This window comes from Panthera tigris, chromosome D1, assembly GCF_018350195.1.
Source record: "Panthera tigris isolate Pti1 chromosome D1, P.tigris_Pti1_mat1.1, whole genome shotgun sequence".
Lineage (NCBI taxonomy): Eukaryota > Metazoa > Chordata > Mammalia > Carnivora > Felidae > Panthera > Panthera tigris.
In genome coordinates this window covers 23,171,153-23,194,708 of record NC_056669.1, presented here as the reverse complement: position 1 = coordinate 23,194,708, position 23,556 = coordinate 23,171,153, and the positions used below count along the sequence as shown (strand labels likewise).

Sequence of the window (23,556 nt, the reverse complement as noted above, 5' to 3'; positions counted from 1 at the left end):
ATGGGACAGATCAGGCGAGGGAGCCAAGGCTGGGAATGCCTTCACAGGGCTTAGTCCCAGGGAGCTAGAGATCTTGTCCCCTGGGAGGCTCCTGAGTGCTCTCCTTTTTGGTTCAGGACTGGCCACCTGCTGGTCTTCTCTCCCATCCAAGTACTAACCAGGCACGACCCTGCTTAGCTTCCGAGATCAGACGAGATCGGGCGCGTTCAGGGTGGTATGGCCATAGACCCTGCTGGTCTTCTCTAAGCACGCACCCTGTGTGCCCCACCGGCAGCAACTGATCTGCCCAGGAGAAGAGGACACTCCCGGGATTGGGTCCCTCCACTCTGTCTGCGAGGAGGGGCCTCTGGGTTCGCGTCCCCTCCACTCCTCTGCTCGCCTCGTTTGTCTTCGCAACAGATTTTTTTTTTAAGTTTATTTATTTATTTTGAGAGAGCGAGGGAGAGTGAGGGAGAGCACAAGCAGGGAAGGGGCAGAGAGAGAGGATCCCAAGCAGGCTCTGTGCTGTCAGTGCCGAGCCCGACACGGGGCTCGAACTCCTGAATCCTGAGATCATGACCCGCGCTGAAATCAAGTGTCTGATGCTGAACTGACTGAGCCACCCAGGCGCCCCCTACGACAGCTCTGACGCATGGGAGAAAGACCAGCTGCCTTCATTTCCACCTGCAGAAGGTTCGGGCCACACCTCTCTCCCTGTAACCAGCCCCCTCCGGCCTCACCACCCTTATCACCTTGCTCCAGTTCGGCGGCCCTGCCGAGCACTGTCGGGATTCTGAAAGCATCCCCCGCGTGTCTTCTTAGGGGAAGCTTTTACTCGAGCCTGTCTCACATACCTGTTTTCAAGATAACTACCCGGGCGTTGCCTTTTTACTCCTACGTTCCTTGGCTGTCTGCCCCAGTAGCCTGGAGGGTAGGTAGGAGCTTTGTTTTCCCAACGCTTAAAATACCGTCTGGCTCAAGAGTTGATCGGTAAGTCAAAGTTTAGCATAAAGCAACATTAGCACACGGTACGTTTACAAGGCAGGACACTTCATGGACCCTCATCCCCGCTCTCCTTCACAAAGCAACAGGCTCAGGACTCGTTAGGGCTGGTGTAACGTTAGGGGGTGAAGGTCGGCTCCCGGAGGAGAGACTTCTGTCTGTTCACCACTTACCAGTCTCTGGGGCAGTGCCTGGCCAGCAGCATGCGTTCAATAAACATCTGATTCTGTTTCTCAGTCCAGGGATTGCAGAATAGGAGCCGCCCCTCTCTGCCTTATGCTTCCCTCTTATCACCTGGCGGAACCCGACATCCCGTTTCCCCCGAGAAAGCCCCCTGAGGAGGTGCAACCTGGTGTCCTTCAGCCCCAGCTTGACTAACCAGCAATGCCAGCCCCTCTGTAGTGGCGTGACAGAGCCGTCCTCTGTGCCCATACAAGCGCCTTGTCTTCAACCGCATGCCCTCGCACGCGTGCCTGTGTCCCTGTGCTGCTGGAGCCATGGTAGATGTCACCCTTCCCAGATAAGCACCCGAAGGCTCCCTACAGGCCACCAGCCCCAGACACCCTGAAGTCCCTTCCTGGCCTCCAGATTCTATGGACAGGGGACCTGTGACGCTCCGGTCCCACCTCGAACCGGAGCCCCTCAGAGCTTTGTCCTCCACTGCAAACGCCTCGTTTTGCCCTTGTTGATACGGTTTTGCATGTGATCTCCTGGCTGCTCTATGTGAGTCTGTTTTGTCTTCCTGCCTAGATAATAAACTCAAGGCCAGGGACTCGCCGACCGAGTAACAGAGGCAAAGGCAGGCTTTTTGGGCTTTTGCCTCATCTGATTCTTATTAAAGCCCTCCCACTTCCAGGCGGTCATCCTTCATCCTTGTCAACAAGAAGTTTATCAGCAGGGTTGACTCACACACGGGAGGTGCAATCTCAATTCTGGGCAGGGAAAGAGGAAGCGCTGTCAAAAAAAACCTCTATAGATTATTTCCAGAGAGTTTTTGTATTGGGTTTTTTTGGGGAACTCCCAGACATGTGGGCCCAGAAAACCATTAGGAAGATGTCGAAAATGGGAAGGAGGGACAGGGGCGTGATGGCGGAGTAAGGCTTGCAGACGGGGAGAGGTGCTGTTGGATTCGGGACTCGGCAATCACCGGGGATGGCGCTCCCAGGGATTTGCAGAAAGCCCTCGGCACGCTCCCAGGTCAGCTGAAGCCACCGCCCCCCGACTTGGCTGCTCTTTTCTCAGGATCTGCCCACCCCGCTCTCTCGCACCACCTGCCTCCCCAGGCCCTGGCGTCAGTCCACACCGAAGGAGACCAATACTTTATTCACATACTAGAAATAAGCCGGTACAAAATACACTTTTGAAAAATCCACTTGGTGCTAAAACTCCCTCCGTCCCTCCCCGCCCCGCCCCCCAGCCCGCACATCTGTGTTCCTGTCCCAGGGGACGGCCCCTGGGCCACACTCAGCTCCTCTGGGCCTCCTGCAAGAGCTGGAGCAGGGGGTCGTCGGCCCGGAGGGCAAAGGTGAGGGTGCGCCGCTGGTAGTGCTCCGGGTCACACTCCAGGTTCTCGATCACCTCTGCTAACAGGTGAGCCCGCTCCACCGCCGAGCCAGGGGCCTCGAAGCCCAGGGCGGTGAAGTGCACGTGCAGGTGGTAGTAGGAAGGCAGGTAGTGCAGGTACACTCGGAGGCGGTCCCCCTTCACCCCGTAGCGCTGCAGGATGGCTTCCTGAGAAAGGGTAGCGGCGGGACGGGTTACCGTGCTGCCCACGGGCCAGCGCCAGAACCCTCCTCTAGGCCCAATCCCCGACTAGCCTCCGGACGTCTGCAAACAGCTCCCTGCCCACGGTTTGCTACGGGTCTCTGTGTTCCATTCCAGGGAGTCAACAAAAGCAGGTGACAGCCGCAAGGGGGAGGCTCCTTCTCCCAAATGAAGGGAACGGTGGCCTCCATTAGGGTTCCACACTCACTCCAACCTGCACACAACAGTCAGGCTGCTCAGACAGTCGCTACTAGGAATCTAGGAAGTCCCAGTGCCAAGAGACAGGCCCCAGCTGCCCAAGACTATGGGGACCATCCTCCCCCCAGGTGACCAATGCGTGCTTAAGTCACCGGGTAAGTGGGAGGGAGGCTTGTACCCCCTCTTAGCATGGAAGAGTGCACAGCCGGGAACAAGGGTGACAGGGACGGGGCTGAGCCGAGGCCTGGTGGAAGAGAGAGGGTGGGGGAGGGTGCATGGGAAGGGCTGCCCCTAGAAGATCCGGGGAAGGTCTCGCTGGACTCCTGGAGGAAGTGGGGAACATGGACGTTGGCCCTGGCTCCCTCTGACCACCCCCCACCTTGCTCAGGGGTTAGGGTTTTTTCTACCGAACTCCCTTTCAGGAGCCTCCTAGGCTTGGCATTGACAGGAGACTCTGATTTCCATTCTGGGTGAATCCCTGAGGAGGTCAGAGGTGAAGAGAAAAAGACTAGGGCCTCAGTGGGCTCAGAATACACGCCACAATTACATCCTGGACTTGGAACTCTGCCTGGGGATCTCTGCAGCAGTGTGAGGTCAAGGCCGGGGCACCCAAAGGCCTTCCGGGGATACATATGGCTGGCCTGTCTGGGCGAGGCTGCCTGAGCTGCAGGGCAAGTCCAAGTGTAGGCCCCGCATCTCCCGGAGAGAAAGACACCACTCTCTGACATCCGCAGGCGTTTCAGCAGAGAAGCAAATGACTCCAAAAAGAGACAGGTGGCCAGAGAGACAGTGATGTGGGCAGGCGGGAGGAAGAAGGCCGGGCAGCTGGGGTCTAGAGGTCAGCAGAGAGCGGACCCACGAGAGCCCCTCCCCCAGGCCTGCGGCAAAGCCTCTGAGCAGCAAGGTGGCGAGCTTCTCTCCTGGCCGGGCACCCTGGTGACTGCTGGGCCCTGGTACGGGGGCTGCATCTTTGATCGTTTCCGAAACATCTCTGAATGTTTCTGAGAACGACCTCACAGAATGTGATTTAGCAGCATTCCATCCAGATACTGAGGCCCAGAGAGGTGAGGTGAAGAGTCCTGCCCAGAGTCTCTCCGGTGGTTAGGATCAAAATGTCAGAATCAAGACCACAACTCAGGATTCTAGACTCGCTTCTCCCACCTTCCTTTGCCTCTTTACTTTCTATTTATTTATTTTTTTGAAAGGGGGAGGGTGCAAGTCAGTGAGGGGCAGAGAGAAAGAGAGAGAGAATGGGGCTTGAGCTCACCCAATGTAGGACTCGAACTCATGAACCATGAGCTCATGACCTGAGCTGAAGTCAGATGCTTAACTGACTGAGCCACCCAGGCGCCCCAGGGCTCCTCTTTACTTTCATGTGATTCAACAAATATCCCAATATAAAGCACCCCAGAATGCCAGGTGCTACAAAATTCAGTCTCTGGCCATAGGGACCCATCTCCCCAAGAAACATGTCTGGTGCAACGTGGCTGTCATGAGCAGACACAGGTGATCCTGGGATGGGAGGGGAACCTTGGCGGAGGAAAGGTGGCTGAAAGTAGAGCTGAAGGATAGGGCAGGACCAGGAGACAAGGGCCTTGTGAGTCCATCTAAAGGACCTTCGTGAGGTCCTGGGACTGGCATCCAGAGACAGGCCCCTTTCACAGATGGACTTCTCAGAAGGGTGAGGAAAGTGGCCACGAACACACTGGAATTGGAATATGACTCCTCTGGGCTTCGGTACGGATGTGGCCAAGGCAACTCACCTGCCCCTCCCGGAGGATGTTCCTGAGCAGCGGCAGGTGCTCTGGAGTAAGGTCCCGCAGTGATCTGATGCCCCGGCGATGGCAGATGGCAATCAGGTACAGGTCATCTAGCTGCGCAGAGATCAGCACGGGTAAACCAGGCTCAGCAGGGGACAGAGCCAGGGGAGGCTGCCAGTCCTGGAATTCTGCAGGGAAGCCAGGAAGTACCCACCCCCAGGCCTGCTGTACCACGAGCCACAGGCGATCCCGGGGAGCCCACGGGAGGACCAATCCCTGGGCAGTGGGGGCCTCCACATGCCTGGGATGAGTGGGACAGACTAAGGATAGAACTTCTGTTTAATCTTCCTGCTAAAGAGTACCATATAGGAATATTTATAGACTCACAGAGCTGACGAGGGGGTGGGAGGAGAAGGTTCAAAGAAGTGCCAAGGACAACTTTCCCTCCAAGACTTTAAAATCTAATAGCATATAGGTGAGTAACTACTACAAGACACAAAGTGATAAAAGTACAGGAGGAAGAAGGAAAGACTATCTAGTTAGGGTGATCCAGACATGCTTCCTGGAAGAGGAGGTAGGGGACCCAGGTCCTAAAGAAGGGGTAGCATTTAGAGGAAGAGCATTCAGGTTAGAAGGAACAGTGACAGCAAAGGCTCAGAGACAAGAAAGTATACAGCATGTGAGGGGCAGAGTAAGTAATTCGATTTGTCTGGAGTCCAGTGTAGGGGAAGGATGTAGAAGGATTTGAAAGGTGGAAAGGGGCCCCGGGGCCAGCTCAGCAATGAGCAACCACCAGAGCGCTTAACCTTTTCCTCTCTTCCCCTAACGCACAGGGCTCATAGGCCAACCCTTCCGGCTGTCCTTCCTGAAAACAGCGCCTGGCCGAAAACCTGGAGATCACAACAGTGTAAAGAACCAAAGTCAACAAGATCTTGTGCCAGAGAGCAAATAAACTCTTCTTCTGCCCAGAAAACCTTCCCGCCCTCCCCGCTCACCCACACTGGCCCTGGCCGACTATCACATCCATGTGCGAGGCAGGCCCCAGACACCAGGGCTCCAAGGAGCAAGACGCAGGAGGAAGCCGGCAGCACTCAGCCAGGCAGTGTGAGCTGCTAGATCCCTCAAGGACATAATCTGGGGACCATGAGTCACCAACCAAATCCCCAAGGGCCCCAGTTTGAAAACTGAGAAGACGGTTTTCCATATGGTGCCTGGTGTCCAACTGTGCCCCTTCAGGCCAACAGAGTCTCTTCCACATTCTTCTCTGCACGAGTTCCAACAATCCGGGCTCTCTGCCTCAGGCCGGCTACAGACCAGCCCCGTGGGAACCGCCCAGCAGATGGCTGAGCTGTGCCTACCTAGGCTTCAGTTTTGCCCATCGGTCTCTCCCAGACTCTCCCTTCTCATGGCCTGTGCCCAGGACATTTGCTCTGTCCCTCGTGAGGAGCCCAAGAGAAGCAGGAAACAGAACTGCTTGAACTCGGGGTGTACATGTGCCTGTCAGTGTCTCCAGCCGTTCTTATATGTCACTGTCACAGGCTCTCAAATAACAGTGGCATTTGTTTTAGATGATGTGTGCTGACAAATCACAAACGTGGCATTAAATCACACCTCTTTGCTCCACTGGCAGGGAAAGAAACCCATTCTGTGATAGGCAGACGTGAGCCCAGATTTTCTGCAGGCAGCCCAAGGGCCCCCGGCCCAGAGAAATGGCATGAAGAAAGCCAGACAAGGAGCTGTCAAGGGTCTCAGGCTGGTATCCCTCAAGCTGGCCCATCGGTCACTTCGGGCAGGCAGTCACCACTGATCTCTTTTTACAAGGCAGGACAGCAGAGTCAAAGGAACAGCTTCCTGGCAAGGGGCACGGTGGAGAATGGCCGGAGGGCCATCTTTCCACCTCTGGAGCGACCCAGAGGAAGAGTTTCTTGGTCTGAGCCCTTTAGACCAAAGAACCTACATTATATGAGCGGAAAGTGCATGTTGTGTCCATAGAAACACACCCTATATACTTATATACACAACATGCAGAGACGATACCTGGAAGGAGAGACAAAGACATAATCTCTTTTGAGAAACAGCCCCTTCTGGGGAACGGAAGTGGAAGAATGTGGGGTGAGGGAATTTGCTTTCACCGCACTATTTATTCTATTCTGCACTTTTACCTCGTGCATGTATTAACTAGACCTTAAAAAAAAAAAAAGCAAATAAAAGAGAATATACAGGTGATCGCTTAAAAGAACTGAGGAAGGGATATTATAAACTCCAGGGAGGCAAGATTCTCTAACAGACATTAGGCATTTATAAATCTATGTGGAATGGATAGATGGGTGGATGATGGACATATGGACAAAGTCTCTTTAATCCTGGGCCAGCAGCTGGGAGGCGAGGAGATTCCTGGGTGGCTAGGAAGGCTCCTTAGGGAAAATACGGCGGGTTCCTCTCTCCTCAACCCTCCTCTAGTACAAGGACAAAGAAGTCCAGGCCTGGTCTGTCTCGCCTGCTGGCCACGCTGCCAAATTCTAAGGGAGCAGTCAATTTCAGTGTTCTGTCACAAGGCAAGGATTTGAGACAACGAAATATGGCACCACTAAGAGACAAGTGCTAATTAAGGAAAGGTTAAGAACAATTGCACCTGTATGACCATTAAGGGAAACGTGACATTTAAGCTGGCCTATTCACAACCCCCAAGGGCAAGTCGCCCCAGCCCTGTGGCTGGGAGCCCAGTGCAGCTCCTGAAGACTTTTCTGTCTTAAAGGGAACGGAGAGACAGGGCAGTTCCACCGGCAGGCCCAGCGGGATGCCTGCCAGCACAAGGTCAAAAGGACAATGGATTTTCATTCTCAGGGCCCTGGGCTCAAGTGTGTTCAAGGACTTCTTGAATGGAGATGCAGGAGTCAATCTTTTGCTGTCCCCGCCTGGCCCTCAGACCACCACCTCCTACAAGTCACAAGCTCCTTAGTCTTCAAAGATCTCGTGAGGCAGAAGTTCTTTCCACCTCACATCCCATCTCCCGTGACCCAGTCTGTGACCCGGGGCCTCCAGGCACGGGGCTGCCCAAGGGGACAGACAGGGGGTTTGCAGAGCTGCACTCCCGCTCTGTGGCCTTGTCCCCGCTCCCCAGATGACTCCAGGGCCAGAGCTGGCTTCTTCCCTCAAGGCCTGAGGCAGAGATAAGCTGAAGGGCAGGGGGTAGGGGCGTGGACACAGGAACCCCTGCAGCTCTGTCCGCCACAACACTCGCTAGTGGACAATTATCTCCTTCCGTCTCACTTGCCTCAAACAAATCGTCACTCAGTGCTACAACTTCCAAAAATCCCTTCAGATTCTCTACCACCCCTCAGGCCAAGCTCCGTAACTCCCAGGAGCTGCTCTTAAGAGGCAGCTGGCACTCACTTGCCCGTGTACCTCTGAGCTGAAGTCCTGTCCCTTTACCCCAACCGCAGGCCCTCAGCGCCCTTTTTTGGGTAGTGAAGGAGTGGCACTGTAGATCTAGAAATCACCAAACCAAAACCAAGTAAACTGCGGGTGAGCCCAGTTTAGGACCCAAAGGCAGGCCATGACTGGGAAAGCAGGAGGGAAGGTGTGCGTGGGGAGGTGACTGACCGGACTCTAGAACGCCACCTGTGTGAGGAGCCCAGGAACCAGAAGGGTCCACCGGAGGGCAGCGCGGCAAACCCACGATCAGGTGACTCAAAGATCTAAACCAGAAGAGAGAGTTTACCTCCTCTCCACTTTCTACCCAGCAATCCCGCGTCTGGCTTCCTTGGCCTCACCGTGGCCCCTGGCCCGCCACAGGCTGAGCCCGGCCCAGGTCCACGTTCCAGTCCGTGACGTGAACAGCCCTTCCTGCAACACTGTTCTCTGCCTGTTGCTGATGCCAGGGGTATCCAGTCTACCCAAAGAGGTGGTGCCCGTTGCAGCTTTGGTGGTGGGCTGGGGTGGCAGTGAGGAAGGGAGGCGAGAAAGAGAGAGACGGAGGCTACGGAGAACCGGACAGAGAGGGTGAGTGAGGTCAGCTCACTCTGGAAACCTGCTCCTTAGGACAGTGGAAGCGAGGGACACGGAGAGCAGGAAACAGCTGAGAGGCCCGAGTGGAAGCCTGGGCCACTGGAAGACCCCTCTTGGTCTCGGGTGGTGGAGGGGACCCTTTGCGTTGGTTGCCATGGCTCCTTCCTGTCAGTGCTTCAGGTCTTAGGCCTGCCTGGATCTGCTGGTATGCAGGGGCATGGAAAGAATGTAAACAGTCCTCTTTAGGGCTCCAGGTGCTCCTGGAAGGGAGGGTGGCAGCTGAGCCACTTGGCTGGTTAAAGAATGGCCGTATGCTTATGGGCGCAAACATCATGCCATTCTTTCCCCCCTGCGTGGGAGGACAGCCAGAGAGAACTTCAAGTGGACACGTTAAGGTGTGAATGTTCGCGCACAGCTCAGGTTTCTGTTGTTGGTTAATTAAAATCGGCTTAGAGAGAGGAACCAAGGTGAGAAAGAAGGGCAGGACTAAGGAGGCCCAACAACCTAGAGCAAATACTGGGAGACCAGAGAGCCCCAGCAAGAAAGCTTTTACCTGCTGTTGGTTCCACTTGAGATCGGGGATGAGGACAAAGCCATCAGAGGGATCTGGGTTCTCAAAAACAATCCGGTCAGCTTCAGCCTTCTTATCGAGAATGTTGTACACCCACTGGAAGGAGGGGGAGAGGGGGGGGTTCACATAGCTACTCACAACCTCTGGGGAAACACCACAGACCAGGCTAGCTAAGCTCTCCGGCCTCTCCAGGAAGGACAGCCAAGCCATATAGGGTCACTGAGCTCAGGGGGTCTACACTCAGGCTGCCTTGTCCCTGCCGATCTGCTCTTGGGGGTCCAGAAGACACTTCCCCTCTCCCACCACAGCCATCCCCTCAGGGGCCACTGCAGCTCGGATGGGGCCGTTTCTTTGGGTCCTTCCTGCGTTTAGGCCATGTACATGCTCTGCCGTGGCCTCGCCGACCTGTGTGCATCCATCCCCGCTCCTGCCCGCGGGACTCGTGAACAGCGGTCTCCGTGGGCCCCTTCCCATTTTCTTCAGGGCCACAGGCAAAGACAGGGTGGGACTTCCTTCCCTCTGCAGAGGGAGCCAGCTGCGCACCAGGGCAGGAAAGGCTCAGGGCCTAGACATGGATGTGTATGGGTTTCCCGCCCTGCTGGATGGGACTCTCATTTGTGGTGGGATTGGCGCCTCTGCCCACCTGCAGCCACAGCGGCTTCCGCTGACACGGCCCTTGTGTGACAACACAGAATAGGCACAGCTGGGAGACAGCAATTACACGGACCTTTCCTGTCAAGCCAGGGCCTCCAGCCCCTCTCAGACCCTTTTACCGGCTGCTGGCAGTCTTCAGAGGACCCTTCCTTGAGTACTGTGTGGATCCCGAGGATGTCGTTTTACCTTTAGGGTCCTGGTGGCCTCTGTGAAGAAGCCAGCCTGCAGGGGGGTTAAGAGAAGAAAGCCCCTGTTCTCACGGGGCTCACAGAGACCTCCTCTCTTCACTTCCCCAGAGCTCTGAGTCAACTCCCAGCTTGAAATCCGAGACAGAAGGCTGCTGCAGAGCCAGACAGAGGGCAGCGGCTGGGCCTGCGCCTGGGAAGGGCCTTCCGGCTCACCGAGGGGGCGGATCGAGAGGCCTGGGCACGGACACGGCCAGGCCGGCGGAGGGCTCCTCTGCCCGCTCCCGGGAGTTCTGGCACAAGCGTGTCCGCGAAGGCCGGGGGGCCGTGGGAACTGATCTGCTGAGTCCACATCCTCGCTCTCGGCCGGCGCGGCCAAGGTCAAACGCGACCGTCTGAGACGGAGAGAGCAGAGGGTACCTGCCTGGGAGTATCTGGGGTTCCCAGACCCCTGGTAAGGCCAACAGGTCGGTCACCATGTGGCCCGCCCACTACAAAAGAGGGGCCTTCCCGCCACTTCCTGGGAGTGGACTGGAGCACAGCCAGCAGTGGCTGCCCCACGCAGCCCCGGGGTCTCCCACGGACGCATTTCCTCTCCTGCTGGAAGTCTTGCTGGGAACGTGCTGCGGCAGAAAAAAAAGCCAGCCGGAACGTGACCCAAACGCCCCAACGGTAAAGGTGAGGGAGGTGAAAGATGACGCTCTGTGGAGAGCCCTGGAGCGGCCTCCCTGGGGCCTGGGCTGTCTCTTGCCCCCAGATAAGCAGCCCCCTCAGACTGGAAAGTTGTGTAGTCGTAGACAGAGAACAAACTGGTCCTGGTGTCCTCTCCCGCCTCCTCGCTAACTAGCTGACACCTTGGGCAAAGTGGTGTACTCTCCGAGCCTCAGTTTCCCCCTTTGAGAGGGGGCTGGAGTCTCCCCCTCTGAGACGATACCTGCACGGCACAGAGTGGCAAGGAGTATAAAGTGACTGACAGCACCTGGCACAGAGGAGGCCCCATAAAGGCAGAGGAAAGTGCTCAGAAAGCTCCAGCAAGGGGGCGCGTCGAGCCGCAGCCTCGTGGCAATGACAACAGGTGCTCTGCCGGAGGCCGCTGCACCGAGAGCAGAGGCCTGGCAGTGGTGAGCAGCCCTCCCACGTGCGGGCCCTGTTCTCAGGGCCTCCCAGGGACTACCGTGCGCAGCAACCCGGTCAAGCTGGTGTCGCTGTCGTCCTCACGTTGTAAGGAAAAAGCAAGCATGAGGAAGTCCAACCAATTCCAACCGAGTCTGGCCCCACAGCTCCGGCTTCAGGTCACGGGAGCAGGCCTCTGGGAGAGCAGGGGCGGGGGGGTGTGAATCCACGTGAAGTCCCAGGCCAGCAGCCCAGCTGAGAAAAGGAGGGGGCCAGGGAACAGAATTCACACAAATCATGGTGGGGGGTGGGGTGGGGAGGGGAGGGGCAGGGCCTGTAACGGGGAGCGAGCCCATCAGGATGCAAGCCCGGGGGACTCAGCCACCCCCGGCTTCTGGCAGGCACCTGGCATAGCTTCCTTGTGGCAGGTGACACCGGCAAGTCTCCCGTGGGATACCTCACTCCCTGTTCGCTCTCCTCCTGCTTTTCTGCTCGCCCCCCTGCTAGCCGCTCTCCTCCGGCCACCTCTCACCTGTCCACACCTCCGCTGTATCGGCACTGCCCTCCCCTGATCTCCCCTGTCCTCGGAATGGGACCTGCGTGTGCACAACGGCAGCTACCGTCCTGGTGCCCAGTCTGTGCTGGAACCAACAGTGGGGACGTGATCTGTGGTGCCCCTCTCAACTCCCACTGGGACCCCAGTTGCATTTTCCAGGCGAACAAATGGGCTCAGAATGGCAGGACACTCACACTGCTCGGAGATGGCAGAATGGGAATCCAAACCCTGGACGGACACTGACCTCAACCTGACGACTCACAGACCAACACTTTTAGCCTGATGGTCTCTAATGCCCGGGATCCAGATGTCAGTACTTTTCTCTTTTCTCTTTTCCTTTCTTTCTTTCCTTTCATTCACTTGCTAATGTTTATTTATTTTTGAGGGGGGAGGGGGAGAGGGGCAGAGAGAGAGGGAGACACAGAATTCGAAGCAGGCTCCAGTCTCTGAGCTGAACCCATGAACTGTGAGATCATGACCTGAGGCAAAGTTGGATGCTTAACTGACTGAGTCACCCAGACGCCCCTGATGGCATTATATACTGAGGAGTTACAAGAACCTCAAATTTGAGGAGCCAAATAGGGTGGTCGGCTGACAGCATGGGCACCGGGGTGACACTGACGGGCTGTGAATCTCGTCTCCAAATTGCTGCTGAGTAGAGTCAATGAGGGAACGCACAGAGAAAGCTGAAACAGTCCCGGGCACCTGGGGAGTGCTCCCAAGTCCCAAACTCAACTCTGTCCAACATAAACCCTCTCCGCTGCCCACAACCCCTGTCCTTGGTTAGTGACCCCACTACCTATCCATGCTCCATCCAAGCTGGACCTGGAGCCACCCCCAGACTCTGCTCGCCTCTCGAATCCGCCAGCTTCGAGCCCTACTTCTCAAATCACTGCCGAAGCCTTCCCCACTGTCTCGGCCTCGGCCGGGGCCCACGCTGGTCTTTAGAGCCCTCCACACTCACCAAACTCGAGCAATTCTTTAAATCTCGTGGAACCCATATACTTAAACCCATCTAGGGGGACCCTCATTGCCTGTGGCAACTGTTCTCAAATCTGATGATCATTAGAAACATATTTTTTAAAAATACAGATTTCCCGGGGTGCCCGGGTGGCTCAGTGGGTTGACTGTCCCACTCCTGACTTCGGCTCCAGTCATGATACCATGGTTCGTGGGCTGGAGCCCCGTGTCGGGCTCTGCTCTGACAGCGTGGATGCTGCTTGAGATTCTCTCTCTCTCCCTCTCTCTCTGCCCCTCCCCTGTTTGTCCAAATGCTCTCTCTCTCTCTCTCTCAAAATAAATAAATAAACCTTAAAAAAAAAATACAGATTTTCCATGGGACGCCTGGATGGCTTAGTCGGTTAAACGTCGACTTCGGCTCAGGTCATGATCTCACGGTTTGTGAGTTGGAGCCCTGCATCACATCCGTGATGTCAACACGGAGCCCACTTCAGATCCTCTGTCCCCCTCTCTCTCTGCCCCTTCCCTGCTCATTCTCTCTCTGCAAAATAAAAGAAATAAATACAGATTTCCCAGCTCCACTCCCTGAACATCCTGATTCAGTAGACATGGAGTAGGGCCCCATGCTCTGTATTTTAAAAAATCTCCCCAGGCAATCCTGATGATCAGCCAGGTTTGGGAGCTCCTGGTGTCCTGACAGGTGCACACGCTTGCTTCTGGCCCCTGCCCGTCTGCTCCTGGTTTGTCCTGCTGACCCTCCAGCTCTCGGGGCCTATCTTTTTTCTTCCCTCTGCCTGGAATGCCCTTCTCTGCCTTGTGCACCTGGCAAACTTCCATCTGTCCCTTAAGACCCAACTGGAGGATCCCTTCCTCTGTAAAGCCCCCCACTGTCCAGGCTGATCACCTCCCTTTGTGTCACCACTGAACCTTGGATACAAACCACCCGCGGGAGAGTGCTTATCCCATTGTACTGTGCCGGTCAGACTCCATGTCTGTCTTCCCCACAAGACTCTGGGGGCATTACAAGTGTTCACCCTGGTGACCCTCCAGAGCCTAGTACATGGCCTGGTACACAGTAGGTGCACAATTAATACAATGAGTGTTGCCAGTTGAGCTGAGTGCTTTGCAAACCTACTAGAAACGGTCAAGAAAGAATACACGAATACTTGTGTCAAACAGAACTTGGCTGAGTAGTAGGAGAATCTGGCTGTATTATTTTCGAAGAGGAAGTATGTGGCAGTGGATAAGACAGTACACATACAAGTCACACCAACTTTAAGAGCATCCTCCTTTGGATCCCATATTTGTGCAACTGGTGCCACAGAACACATATTCCAGGAGATCCCTCTGGGACCCTGAATGGCAGCAGCCATCTAGCAAGATGCAGACATATCTCCTTTCCATGTAGAAGACAGAGCAAGTATAGGGACTCAAAAAAAAAAAAAAATCACGCCAGCTTGAGCCAGAAAAACCTAGTGCAAATGTGGCACAGGAGGACGAGGACTCCCAGCCAGCGGGGTCTTCCCAAGTAGGAAAGCGGCCTGTCACCCCACACGGCCTCCCGCACACCTGCCAACCACCCTCCTTACTTCTCCCATGTATAACTGACTTGGGGGGGCCCTTGGCCCCCACACCCAAGGGCCCCCTCCCTTCTTCTGGCCCGGGAGACATGGCAATGAGTGCCCTGTGTCTGACCACCCCCCAAAGCCACAACCTGGATCTTGGGCAGAGTGGGTGAGAAACGTTCAAAGAGAACAAGGGTGAATGATGAAGAGACAGAGATGGTGAGAGCCAGCAAGTGAGCAAGGAAACGCCTCATCCATCATATTTAAGGCTGAGCATTCACTTGGGGCCGACTGCAGGCGCAGGCTCTGGTTGGCACTGGGCCTCGGCCCATCAAGAACTCAGGATCTCTTAGCTAAATGGCCTTGCATCTGGTCTAGTGGCTGAAGACACCGCCAAACCTCACATTAGCCTTCGGGAGAGGAGGCCCTGTGCTAAGCCACCAGGCACATCAGGACCCTGCTCTCTGGGGAACGAATGCAAGGGGAACGAGTGAATGAAGTTTTTAACTCTGGGACTCGACTCCCAGAGGCGGGTTTGCACAGGCAGAACCAGGAATAAAAAGTCTGGAATGGGGTGGGGTGGCTACCCTGGCGTCAGTCTTGACCCATTCACAGACCCAGGTGAAGGCACAGTCATTCTGAGACAGTATCAGCGCTGAGGCAGATACAAATTCTCCAAAGGCCTGGGCTGCTCTGAGAGTCCCACAGAGCCTCAGCGGCACGCCCGGTACCAGGGTCGAGCCTCTGGCCATCCTGGATAAAACAGCGGCCACCCCAGTCCAGCATTTCCCGTGCTAATCACCCTGGTTGCTTTTCCCCACAGCACACTCACCCTCTCCCGTCCTGTGCAGTTACTTACACATCTGTGCGTTCACTCCTGCACAAGGAGGGGGCAGGGGTTCCACAGTGCTGCCTGTGCTACCCCAAACCTGTGGAACTGTGCTGGCCCCTGCCAGATCCTCGAGACAGAGACTCCGGCCACAGGGAGCACTCTGTGTCCGCACCCCCTGGGGCCAGTCTGAGGCGTGGCGGCCAGTCACCTGGATGCTGAGGCTCTGGGACTCCAGGTGGGGCAAGGTGATGTTCTTGTAATCGGCCCCCGTCTCTCGGACCAGGTGGAGGTCCTGGCGCAGGTACTTTTCTAGGTGCTTCTCTGTGGCAGGGTAAACCACGGTTGTCTTTACGTCTGTAATGACAAACACAGCCCGGGACTCCAAAGTTAGGTGCACGCTCTGCACAGTCCTGTCACACTCTGGTCCCCAGCACAGACAGGTGACCCCCACCCCCATCTCTGATTCCCCAACGAAAGGAGCCGAAGGCTAAGAGGTTATAGTCACCCGGGACCCATGAGGCGCCTCACGCCAGTAAATTCATAAGTTGAATCACACTCAGCATCTGGGAGTCACAGGGTTTTCACTGATGATGGGTCGCTGGGCCCCTCACCACCCTTCCCCACTCTGTTTTCTAGGCACAAGAATGAAAGGTTTCTGACTCTTGTCACGTAGCAAATTTCTTGGTATGTGGCTTTCTAGACCCAAAGCTGAAGATCTGACTTAAAGCTAAGTAGCCTTCCCTCATGCAAAGCAGAGCAGCAGAGCACCATGGTTAAAGGCGTGGACTCCGGAGCTGGACTGAGTTCAAGTCCTGGCTCTGCCTGTTCCTTCCTCGGGACCCTGACCCTGGTCCAGTTATTTAACCTTCCCAAGCCCCTACTCCCCCATCTGTCAGAGGATAATAATAGCTCCTATGTCACAGAGTTGGGAGGATTAAACAAGTTAATACCTGTGAAGCACTTAGAACATTGTCTGACACAAAGCAAATACTATGTAAGTGCTGGCTATTTTTAATCAGCCTTTCTCAACCCTGGCATGGTCCATATTTTGGACAGATAATTCTTGTCATATGGGGACTGTCCTGTATGCTACAGAACGGTTACCAGAACGGCAGATTTCTACCAGGATGTTAGTAAAATCCTGTCTCCAGCTAGGACAGCCAAAAACGTCTCCAGACATTGCCAAATGCCCCCTGGGGGATGAAATTGCCCCCAGTTGAGAACTGCTGTTTTCATCAGCAGGAAGTCTTATAGTTTTCCTAAACAGACACTAGGCTAGGGTTCTAGTCCAACACCACCTGGCTTTGGTTAAATCCTTTTCCCTACTTCTAATAACATCTGCTACAACTGTTATCATTTATACATAGTGCTTCCACATAGATCTTAAGGGCGGGAGAGGAAAATGGTGTTCTAAAATCAGGAGACATTTCTAATATGAACGACCCAATGTTAATATCCTCAATGGGGAAAAACTGAGAGCCTTCCCCCTAAGGTCATGAACAAGACCGGGATGTCCACTCTCGCCACTGTTATTCAACATAGTATTGGAAGTCTTAGCTTCTGTAGTCAGGCAACACAAAGAAATAAAAGGCATCCAAATCAGCCAGGAGGAGGTCAAACTTTCACTCTTCGCAGATGACATGATAGTCTATAAGGAAAACCCAAAAGATTCCACCAAAAAACTGCTAGAACTGATTCATGAATTCGGCAAAGTTGCAGGATATAAAATCAATGCACAGAAATCAGATGCATTCCTATACACCAACAAGGAAGCAGCAGAAAGAGAAATCAAGGAATCGATCCCATTTACAGTTGCACCAAAAACCATAAAATACCTAGGAATAAATCTAAACAAAGAGGTGAAAAATCTATACACTGAAAACTATAGAAAGCTTATGAAAGAAACTGAAGAAGACACAAAAAAATGGAAAAAGATTCCATGCTCCTGGATAGGAAGAACAAATATTGTTAAAATGTCCATACTACCCAAAGCAATCTACATATTCAATGCAATCCCTATCAAAATAACACCAGCATTCTTCACAGAGCTAGAACAAACAATCCTAAAATTTGTATGGAAGCAGAAAAGACCCCGAATAGCCAAAGCAATCTTGAAAAACAAAACCAAAGCAGGAGGCATCACAATCCCAGACTTCAAGCTATACTGCAAAGCTATAATCATCATGACAGTATGGTACTGGCACAAGAACAGACACTCAGATTAATGGAACAGAACAGAGAACCCAGAAATGGACCCACAAACATATGGCCAACTAATCTTTGACAAAGCAGGAAAGAATATCCGATGGAATCAAGACAGTCTCTTCAGCAAGTGGTGCTGGGAAAACTGGACAGTGACATGCAGAAGAATGAACCTGGACCACTTGCTTACACCAGTCACAAAAATAAACTCAAAATGGATGAAAGACCTCGATGTAAGACAGGAAGCCATCAAAATCCTCGAGGAGAAAGCAGGAAAAAACCTCTTTGATCTTGGCCGCAGCAACTTCTTACTCAACATGTCCCTGGAGGCAAGGGAAACCAAAGCAAAAATGAACTATTGGGACCTTATCAAAATAAAAACCTTCTGCACAGCAAAGGAAACAATCAGCAAAACTAAAAGGCAACCGACAGAATGGGAGAAGATATTTGCAAATGACATATCAGATAAAGGGTTAGTATCTAAAATCTATAAAAAAAAAACCTATCAAACTCAACACCCAAAAAAAAACAATCCAGTGAAGAAATGGGCAAAAGACATGAATAGACACTTCTCCAAGGAAGACATCCAGATGGCCAACCGACACAGGAAACAATGCTCAACATCACTCATCATCAGAGAAATACAAATCAAAACCACAATGAGATACCACCTTACACCTGTCAGAATGGCTAACATTAACAACTCAGGCAACAGCAGATGTTGGCGAGGACGCGGAGAAAGAGGATCTTTTGCATTGTTGGTGGGAATACAACCTGGTGCAGCCACTCTGGAAAACAGTATGGAGGTTCCTCAAAAAACTAAAAATAGAACTACCTTACGACCCAGCAACTGCACTACTAGACATTTATCCACGGGATACAGGTGTGCTGGTTTGAAGGGACACATGCATCCCCATGTTTATAGCAGCACTATCAACAATAGCCAAGTATGGAAAGAGCCCAAAAGTCCATCGACAGATGAATGGATAAAGAAAATGTGGTGTATATATATATATGTGTATATATATATACACATATATGTATATACGTATATACATATGTATACATATACGTATATGTATACATATGTATATACGTATATACATATATACATATACATATATTCATATATACATGTGTACATATACACATACATATACATGTATACATACATACATATACATATACATATATACATATATATGTACACAATGGAGTATTACTCGACAATCAAAAAGAATGAAATCTTGCCATTTGCAACTACGTGGATGGAACTGGAGGGTGTGATGCTAAGTGAAATTAGTCAGAGAAAGACAAAAATCATATGACTCCACTCATGAGGACTTTAAGAGACAAAACAGATGAACATAAGGGAAGGGAAACAAAAATAATATAAAAACAGGGAGGGGGACAAAACAGAAGAGACTCATAAATATGGAGAACAAACTGAGGGTTACTGGAGGGGTTGTGGGAGGGGGGATGGGCTAAATGGGTAAGGGGCACTAAGGAATCTTCTCCTGAAATCATCGTTGTACTATATGCTAACTAATTTGGATGTAAATTTAAAAAAATAAAATTAAAAAAAAAAAAACAAAATCAGGATGTTTCTCAACAGACCCATGTCCTGCCCAACTCTCTTACTCTCGATTCAGAGTGCTCGCCCAGGGTAACCTGAAGGAAGCCCAGCAGGCACACTTTAAAACTCCAGAAATTCCCGCACGCACCTACACTTTCGTACGTGGTCTGAGGACGTAGGCAATTTGAATCCCTGTTTCACAGGAGTCAGGACTTCTGCCTCGAGATGTGACAGAGGCAACGCCAAATGTGAGGTTTCCTTACCCTAAAAGCTGGTGCTCTTCAAACACCTACCTGCTGGCCGCATATTATTCCAACAGTCCAGTGGGGACAGACCGAGGTGCTAACCCAGCACACAAGTTCCAGTGAGCATCAAACACCAGTCTTCAGCTCTGGGAGGCACAGCAGCTCAGCGCAAAGACACAGGCTCTGGACCTGAGTTGACAACACACTCCCCCCACCCGCTTACAGACAGTCCGACCTTGGGTGTGTTATTTAACCTCTCGGGGCCCCAGTTTCCTCATCTGTTAAAGACTGGTCACAAAATCTGCCCTTAGAGTTGCTGTCAACATTAAACGAAACATGTCATCTGGACCAGTGGGGGGCACCACGTCCCCTCCACTTCCTGGGAATCTCTGGATCTGACCCTGAAATGGAGGTACAAAGGCCTCCTCACAACCCTCGAGATGGCAGCAAAAGTACTTCCTCACTCCCAAAACCCTCTAATGGCCCTGGGAGAAAGGCCAGAGGTCAAGTACACCAGGTCCCAAGAGATAAGAAACTGCCAGAAATAGACCCAATGGCATTGCCTTGACCCTTGCAGTGTGCTCCAGGAAAATCCCTTATCCAAGAGTAGCTTTGCAGAGAACGGAGATTCTAGCACCAGTGGGCCTGGGTTCAAATACTGGCTCTGCACTTAGCTGTGTAACCGGGCGCGGGTGACCTACTGTATAGGGTGGTTATGAGAACTCAGTGAGCAGTAGGTGGGAAGCATTCAGCAGGTGCCCACCCCCACCCCCATGCCCCCTGCACAGAGAAGTTCTCTCACAGGCTAGCTCTCACTGTTGCTGTGTTTGCTGTTACTTTGGTAGCCTGGGCTGGGCAGCGGGGAGAAAAGCGGTGAGCGGAGGAGCTCCCTCCGTATGGGGGAGCCGGCCGGAGACAAAGGCCACACTCACGTTGGAGAACAGCCCGCCCTGCTGGCAATGACCACCGAGCCCGGGCTCACAGCCTGGGGCTCCCTGGCTGTTTCAGATCAGAAAGCCGCTGGGACCAGGAGCGCGCCCCTGTCTGCCAAGGCTTGTCAGAGACCGCCCCAGCCACCCAGGGTGCAGGGAAGCGGGCGCCTCCCCAGGCCAGCCCCCTCCCGCCTTCCCCTTCCTCCCGCCTTCCCCTTCTGCGGCAGGGAAAACAGAAAAAGGCATTTTCCAGCTCCTTACTTCCTGCCATCTTTCTTCCTTTTCTGAGAAACTCCTGCTTGGATGTGGATGCAGAAGCCCCACTGCTGGACCCTGGACCCCCTCAGAGCTAATCACTCTTGGGGGCCAGGCCTCTGTCAGGCCACCACCAGCAGCCCCGGGCAGGAGTGGGCTGGCTTCACGTGCTGTTGACAGGGGTGGGGGCTGCCCCCCTTCAAACCTGGACCGTTCCCCTGGGTTCCCAGCATTGTCTACACAGCCCTCAGCCACCCTGCTCTAGCCCTTTCTCCAACCTCATTCACCACCATCACCCCCTCGATGTCTCCGCCCCGGCCACACAGACCTCTTTACAGTTCCGCTAACTCACATCCCATCTCTAGGCCTCTGACCAGCTGCTCTCACCGAAGTCAAGGTTGGAGTTCTCCACCAGCCCTGCTGAAGGAGCTCCCCTTACCTCGTCCCTGTCTATCTCGCCGATGGCTTGCTTTTTCCTCACTCCTTACCACCTGACAGTACAGTACAGATTTATTGTCTGATTCTCCCATTAGAATATAGCTTCCAGGAGGACAGGGGTTTTTGTCTACCTTTAAAAATTGTTTTAATCATTTTATCCCCAGCACCAGGAATAGCACTTGGCCTGCAGGAGGCACTCAACAAAGACTGAACAAGTGGATAAATGAATCTAGCCTTTTAGGCTTAAGCCCCAGGAAGGGCATTTTTGAGCCAAATGGATTAAAACTTCTCTGATAAAAATCAGTATGCTTCCCAATGCTAAGTTTTTTTATTGGCAAGCAAAAGTAAACTTTGGTGTCTATCTAAATGCCAAATCAAGACGTTGACCTGCAAGTGAACTTCATGAGGATTTTGGTCAAGTGTCAATGCCCAATAAATGCTCAAACCACCAAGTGAAAATATGTTGGGGAACAGGATGTCCACACACAGTCTCAAAGTATCTTCCTGTAGATTACTTATTAATGACAAAGGGCCCAGGTGCTCAGAGTTAACATCACTCCTAACAGGACACACTGCCATCAGGAGCCTCCTGAGGGATGTGCCGTGGTATTCTGGCCAAAAATGCATGGTCCGAATCGGATCACAAGGAAAAATTAGCCCACCCTAATCCAGGGACACTCTACAAAACAAGTGGCTTGATAACTCTTCAAAAGGGTCAAAGAGAAAATAAAGGAAGGCAGAAAGGCTGTTCCGGATTAAAGGACACTAGAGACTGGACTGGATCCTGGATGGGGGAGAGGGGTCCTGCTGGGAAGATGGTATTGGAACAAGCGGTAAAATTTCATAATGGTGTCTACACTGCAAACTAGCTTGGTATAAGTGGGAGATTTCCTAAAATTGACCACTTTACTCTGGTTCCTAGGAAACATACACTGAAGTGCTTAGCAAGGAAGGTTATAATGTCTGCAACTTACTTTTCAGTAATAACAAGAGTGAGCAAAATATCATATAGGTACATACGGAGAGAGAAAAGGCAAAAGTGGTAAGATGTTAGCAATAAGGCTTTTACAAGGGAGTTCTTTGCACTATTCTTACAACTTTTCTGTAGGGTTGATTTTTTTTTTTTTCCCCAAAATAAAAAGTAAAAAAAAAAAAAAGTGTCAATATCCTCTGGACCCTCAGCGCTAATTGCTAAAAGACATACCAGGCGCTGTTCTAAGCCCTATACGTGCATTAACTCATTCACTCCTCACAACCAGTGTGAGGTAGGTGTTATTAGGGTCCCCACTTGACACAGAAAGAAACGGGTGCCCTCGATCCCACAGCTCCATCTGGCTCGGGACTGGGCTTCAGCTGTGGCATCATGGTGCCAACCCCGTAGGTCAACACATGAGGCCTGAGCACCTTCCTGGTGCCCTCTGCCAACCTCCGCTTAGCAAACTGACTGCCCAGGGTAAGCATACCTGGCACGTCCCCACCCAGCGTTCCCCTGTGGCTAGAGAAACAACAAGGAGCCCCCCCTCCCCAATCCTGCCCTCCTACTGGTATTCTTAAAATAACAGCTTGGAACAATTTCGAACCCCCTCAAAACCCATCTCTCGATAATGTTCACAGTACAGCTGACCCCTGAACAACACAGGTTTGAACTGCATGGGTTCACTTAGCGATTTTTTCCCCCAATAAATACAATAGAGTATTGGAAATGTATTTTCTCTTCCTTATGGTTTTAACACCATTTTCTTTTCTCTAGCTTACTTCAGTGTAAGAACACAGTACAGAATACATACAACACACAAAATATGTGTTCATCAACTGCTTCTACCATCGCCAAAGCTTCCAGTCAACAGCAGGTTATTAACTTTGGGGACAGCTCAAAGTTGTATGTGGATTTTCAGCTGCATGAAGGGTTAAGTTTGGGGGGAGTAGTTCAGTTTTCAGGGAGTTTTAGCCGGGAGTTAATTTAGAGGGGAGTGGATTTTCAGCTGCACGGGGGACCGATACCCCTAACCCCCGCACCGTTCAAGGGACAATTGTACGTTCAGAGGACTTCCCTGATACTCCTTATGAAACCACTCCACCTATTGTGCTTTTTCAAACTTTGCTTTTATTTTTAATTCAAGGCATGCTGGCACATAGGTTAGTCACATGAAGCCAGAAGTTTCCTGCTTTTCCCCACACACCACTTTCAATTCTTCTTGACGTCTCTTTGCTTGTGTACTTCCACAGTTTTAATTACAGATATGTTTCTATCTTGTTCCCCCTTGACTTCTCACTTTTACTATTTCTTATTAACTTCCCATTACAGAGGTAAGGATTTAGCTTTTTTACCAGCTATCAAAAGCACGTGTGCATGTGGGGACCCTCCCTGCACACTCTTTTCTCTCTTACCCCCTAATCTCACAATACAACTATTGTACAATTTTGGAGAAGTCAGAATAAAATGTTAACACTACCATGATGATATAAATGCTTTCACTGCTGAATACTACGACTAGTTTTCCTTTTCAGCACAACTTTGGCTATGTGTAGTTAGTCATTACTCTTATCTGCTCACTTTTCTATTAACTTGTCACTAATTCATCCCTACATCCACTTCCGTTTATAGAAATCTCTTCTAAGTTTATTTGAGAGGGGTGGGGCGAGAAAGACTCCCAAGCAGGCTCTGAACCATCAGCGTGTAGAGCCTGACGTGGGGCTCCGTCTCACAAACTGTGAGATCTTGACCCGAGCCAAAATCAAGAGTCGGACACTTAACTGACTG

General features: G+C 52.3%; 1 protein-coding gene across 2 annotated transcripts in view; it reads right to left on the bottom strand.

Annotated features, from left to right (window-relative positions):
* Positions 1 to 565: 565 nt before the first annotated feature.
* Positions 566 to 23,556, bottom strand: part of DCPS (decapping enzyme, scavenger) — a 47,467-nt gene continuing 24,476 nt past the window's right edge. The window contains exons 3-7 of one of the 2 annotated variants that reach the window (XM_042959489.1): positions 15,356 to 15,501; positions 10,123 to 10,158; positions 9,265 to 9,378; positions 4,707 to 4,817; positions 566 to 2,712 (exon numbers count right to left, since the gene is read on the bottom strand). In XM_042959489.1, the coding sequence (XP_042815423.1) occupies positions 2,446 to 2,712; positions 4,707 to 4,817; positions 9,265 to 9,378; positions 10,123 to 10,158; positions 15,356 to 15,501 (674 nt within the window). In that variant the 3' untranslated portion in view covers positions 566 to 2,445. The remainder of the gene's footprint in view (positions 2,713 to 4,706; positions 4,818 to 9,264; positions 9,379 to 10,122; positions 10,159 to 15,355; positions 15,502 to 23,556) is intronic. The other variant, XM_007082702.3, reaches the window with a different exon arrangement.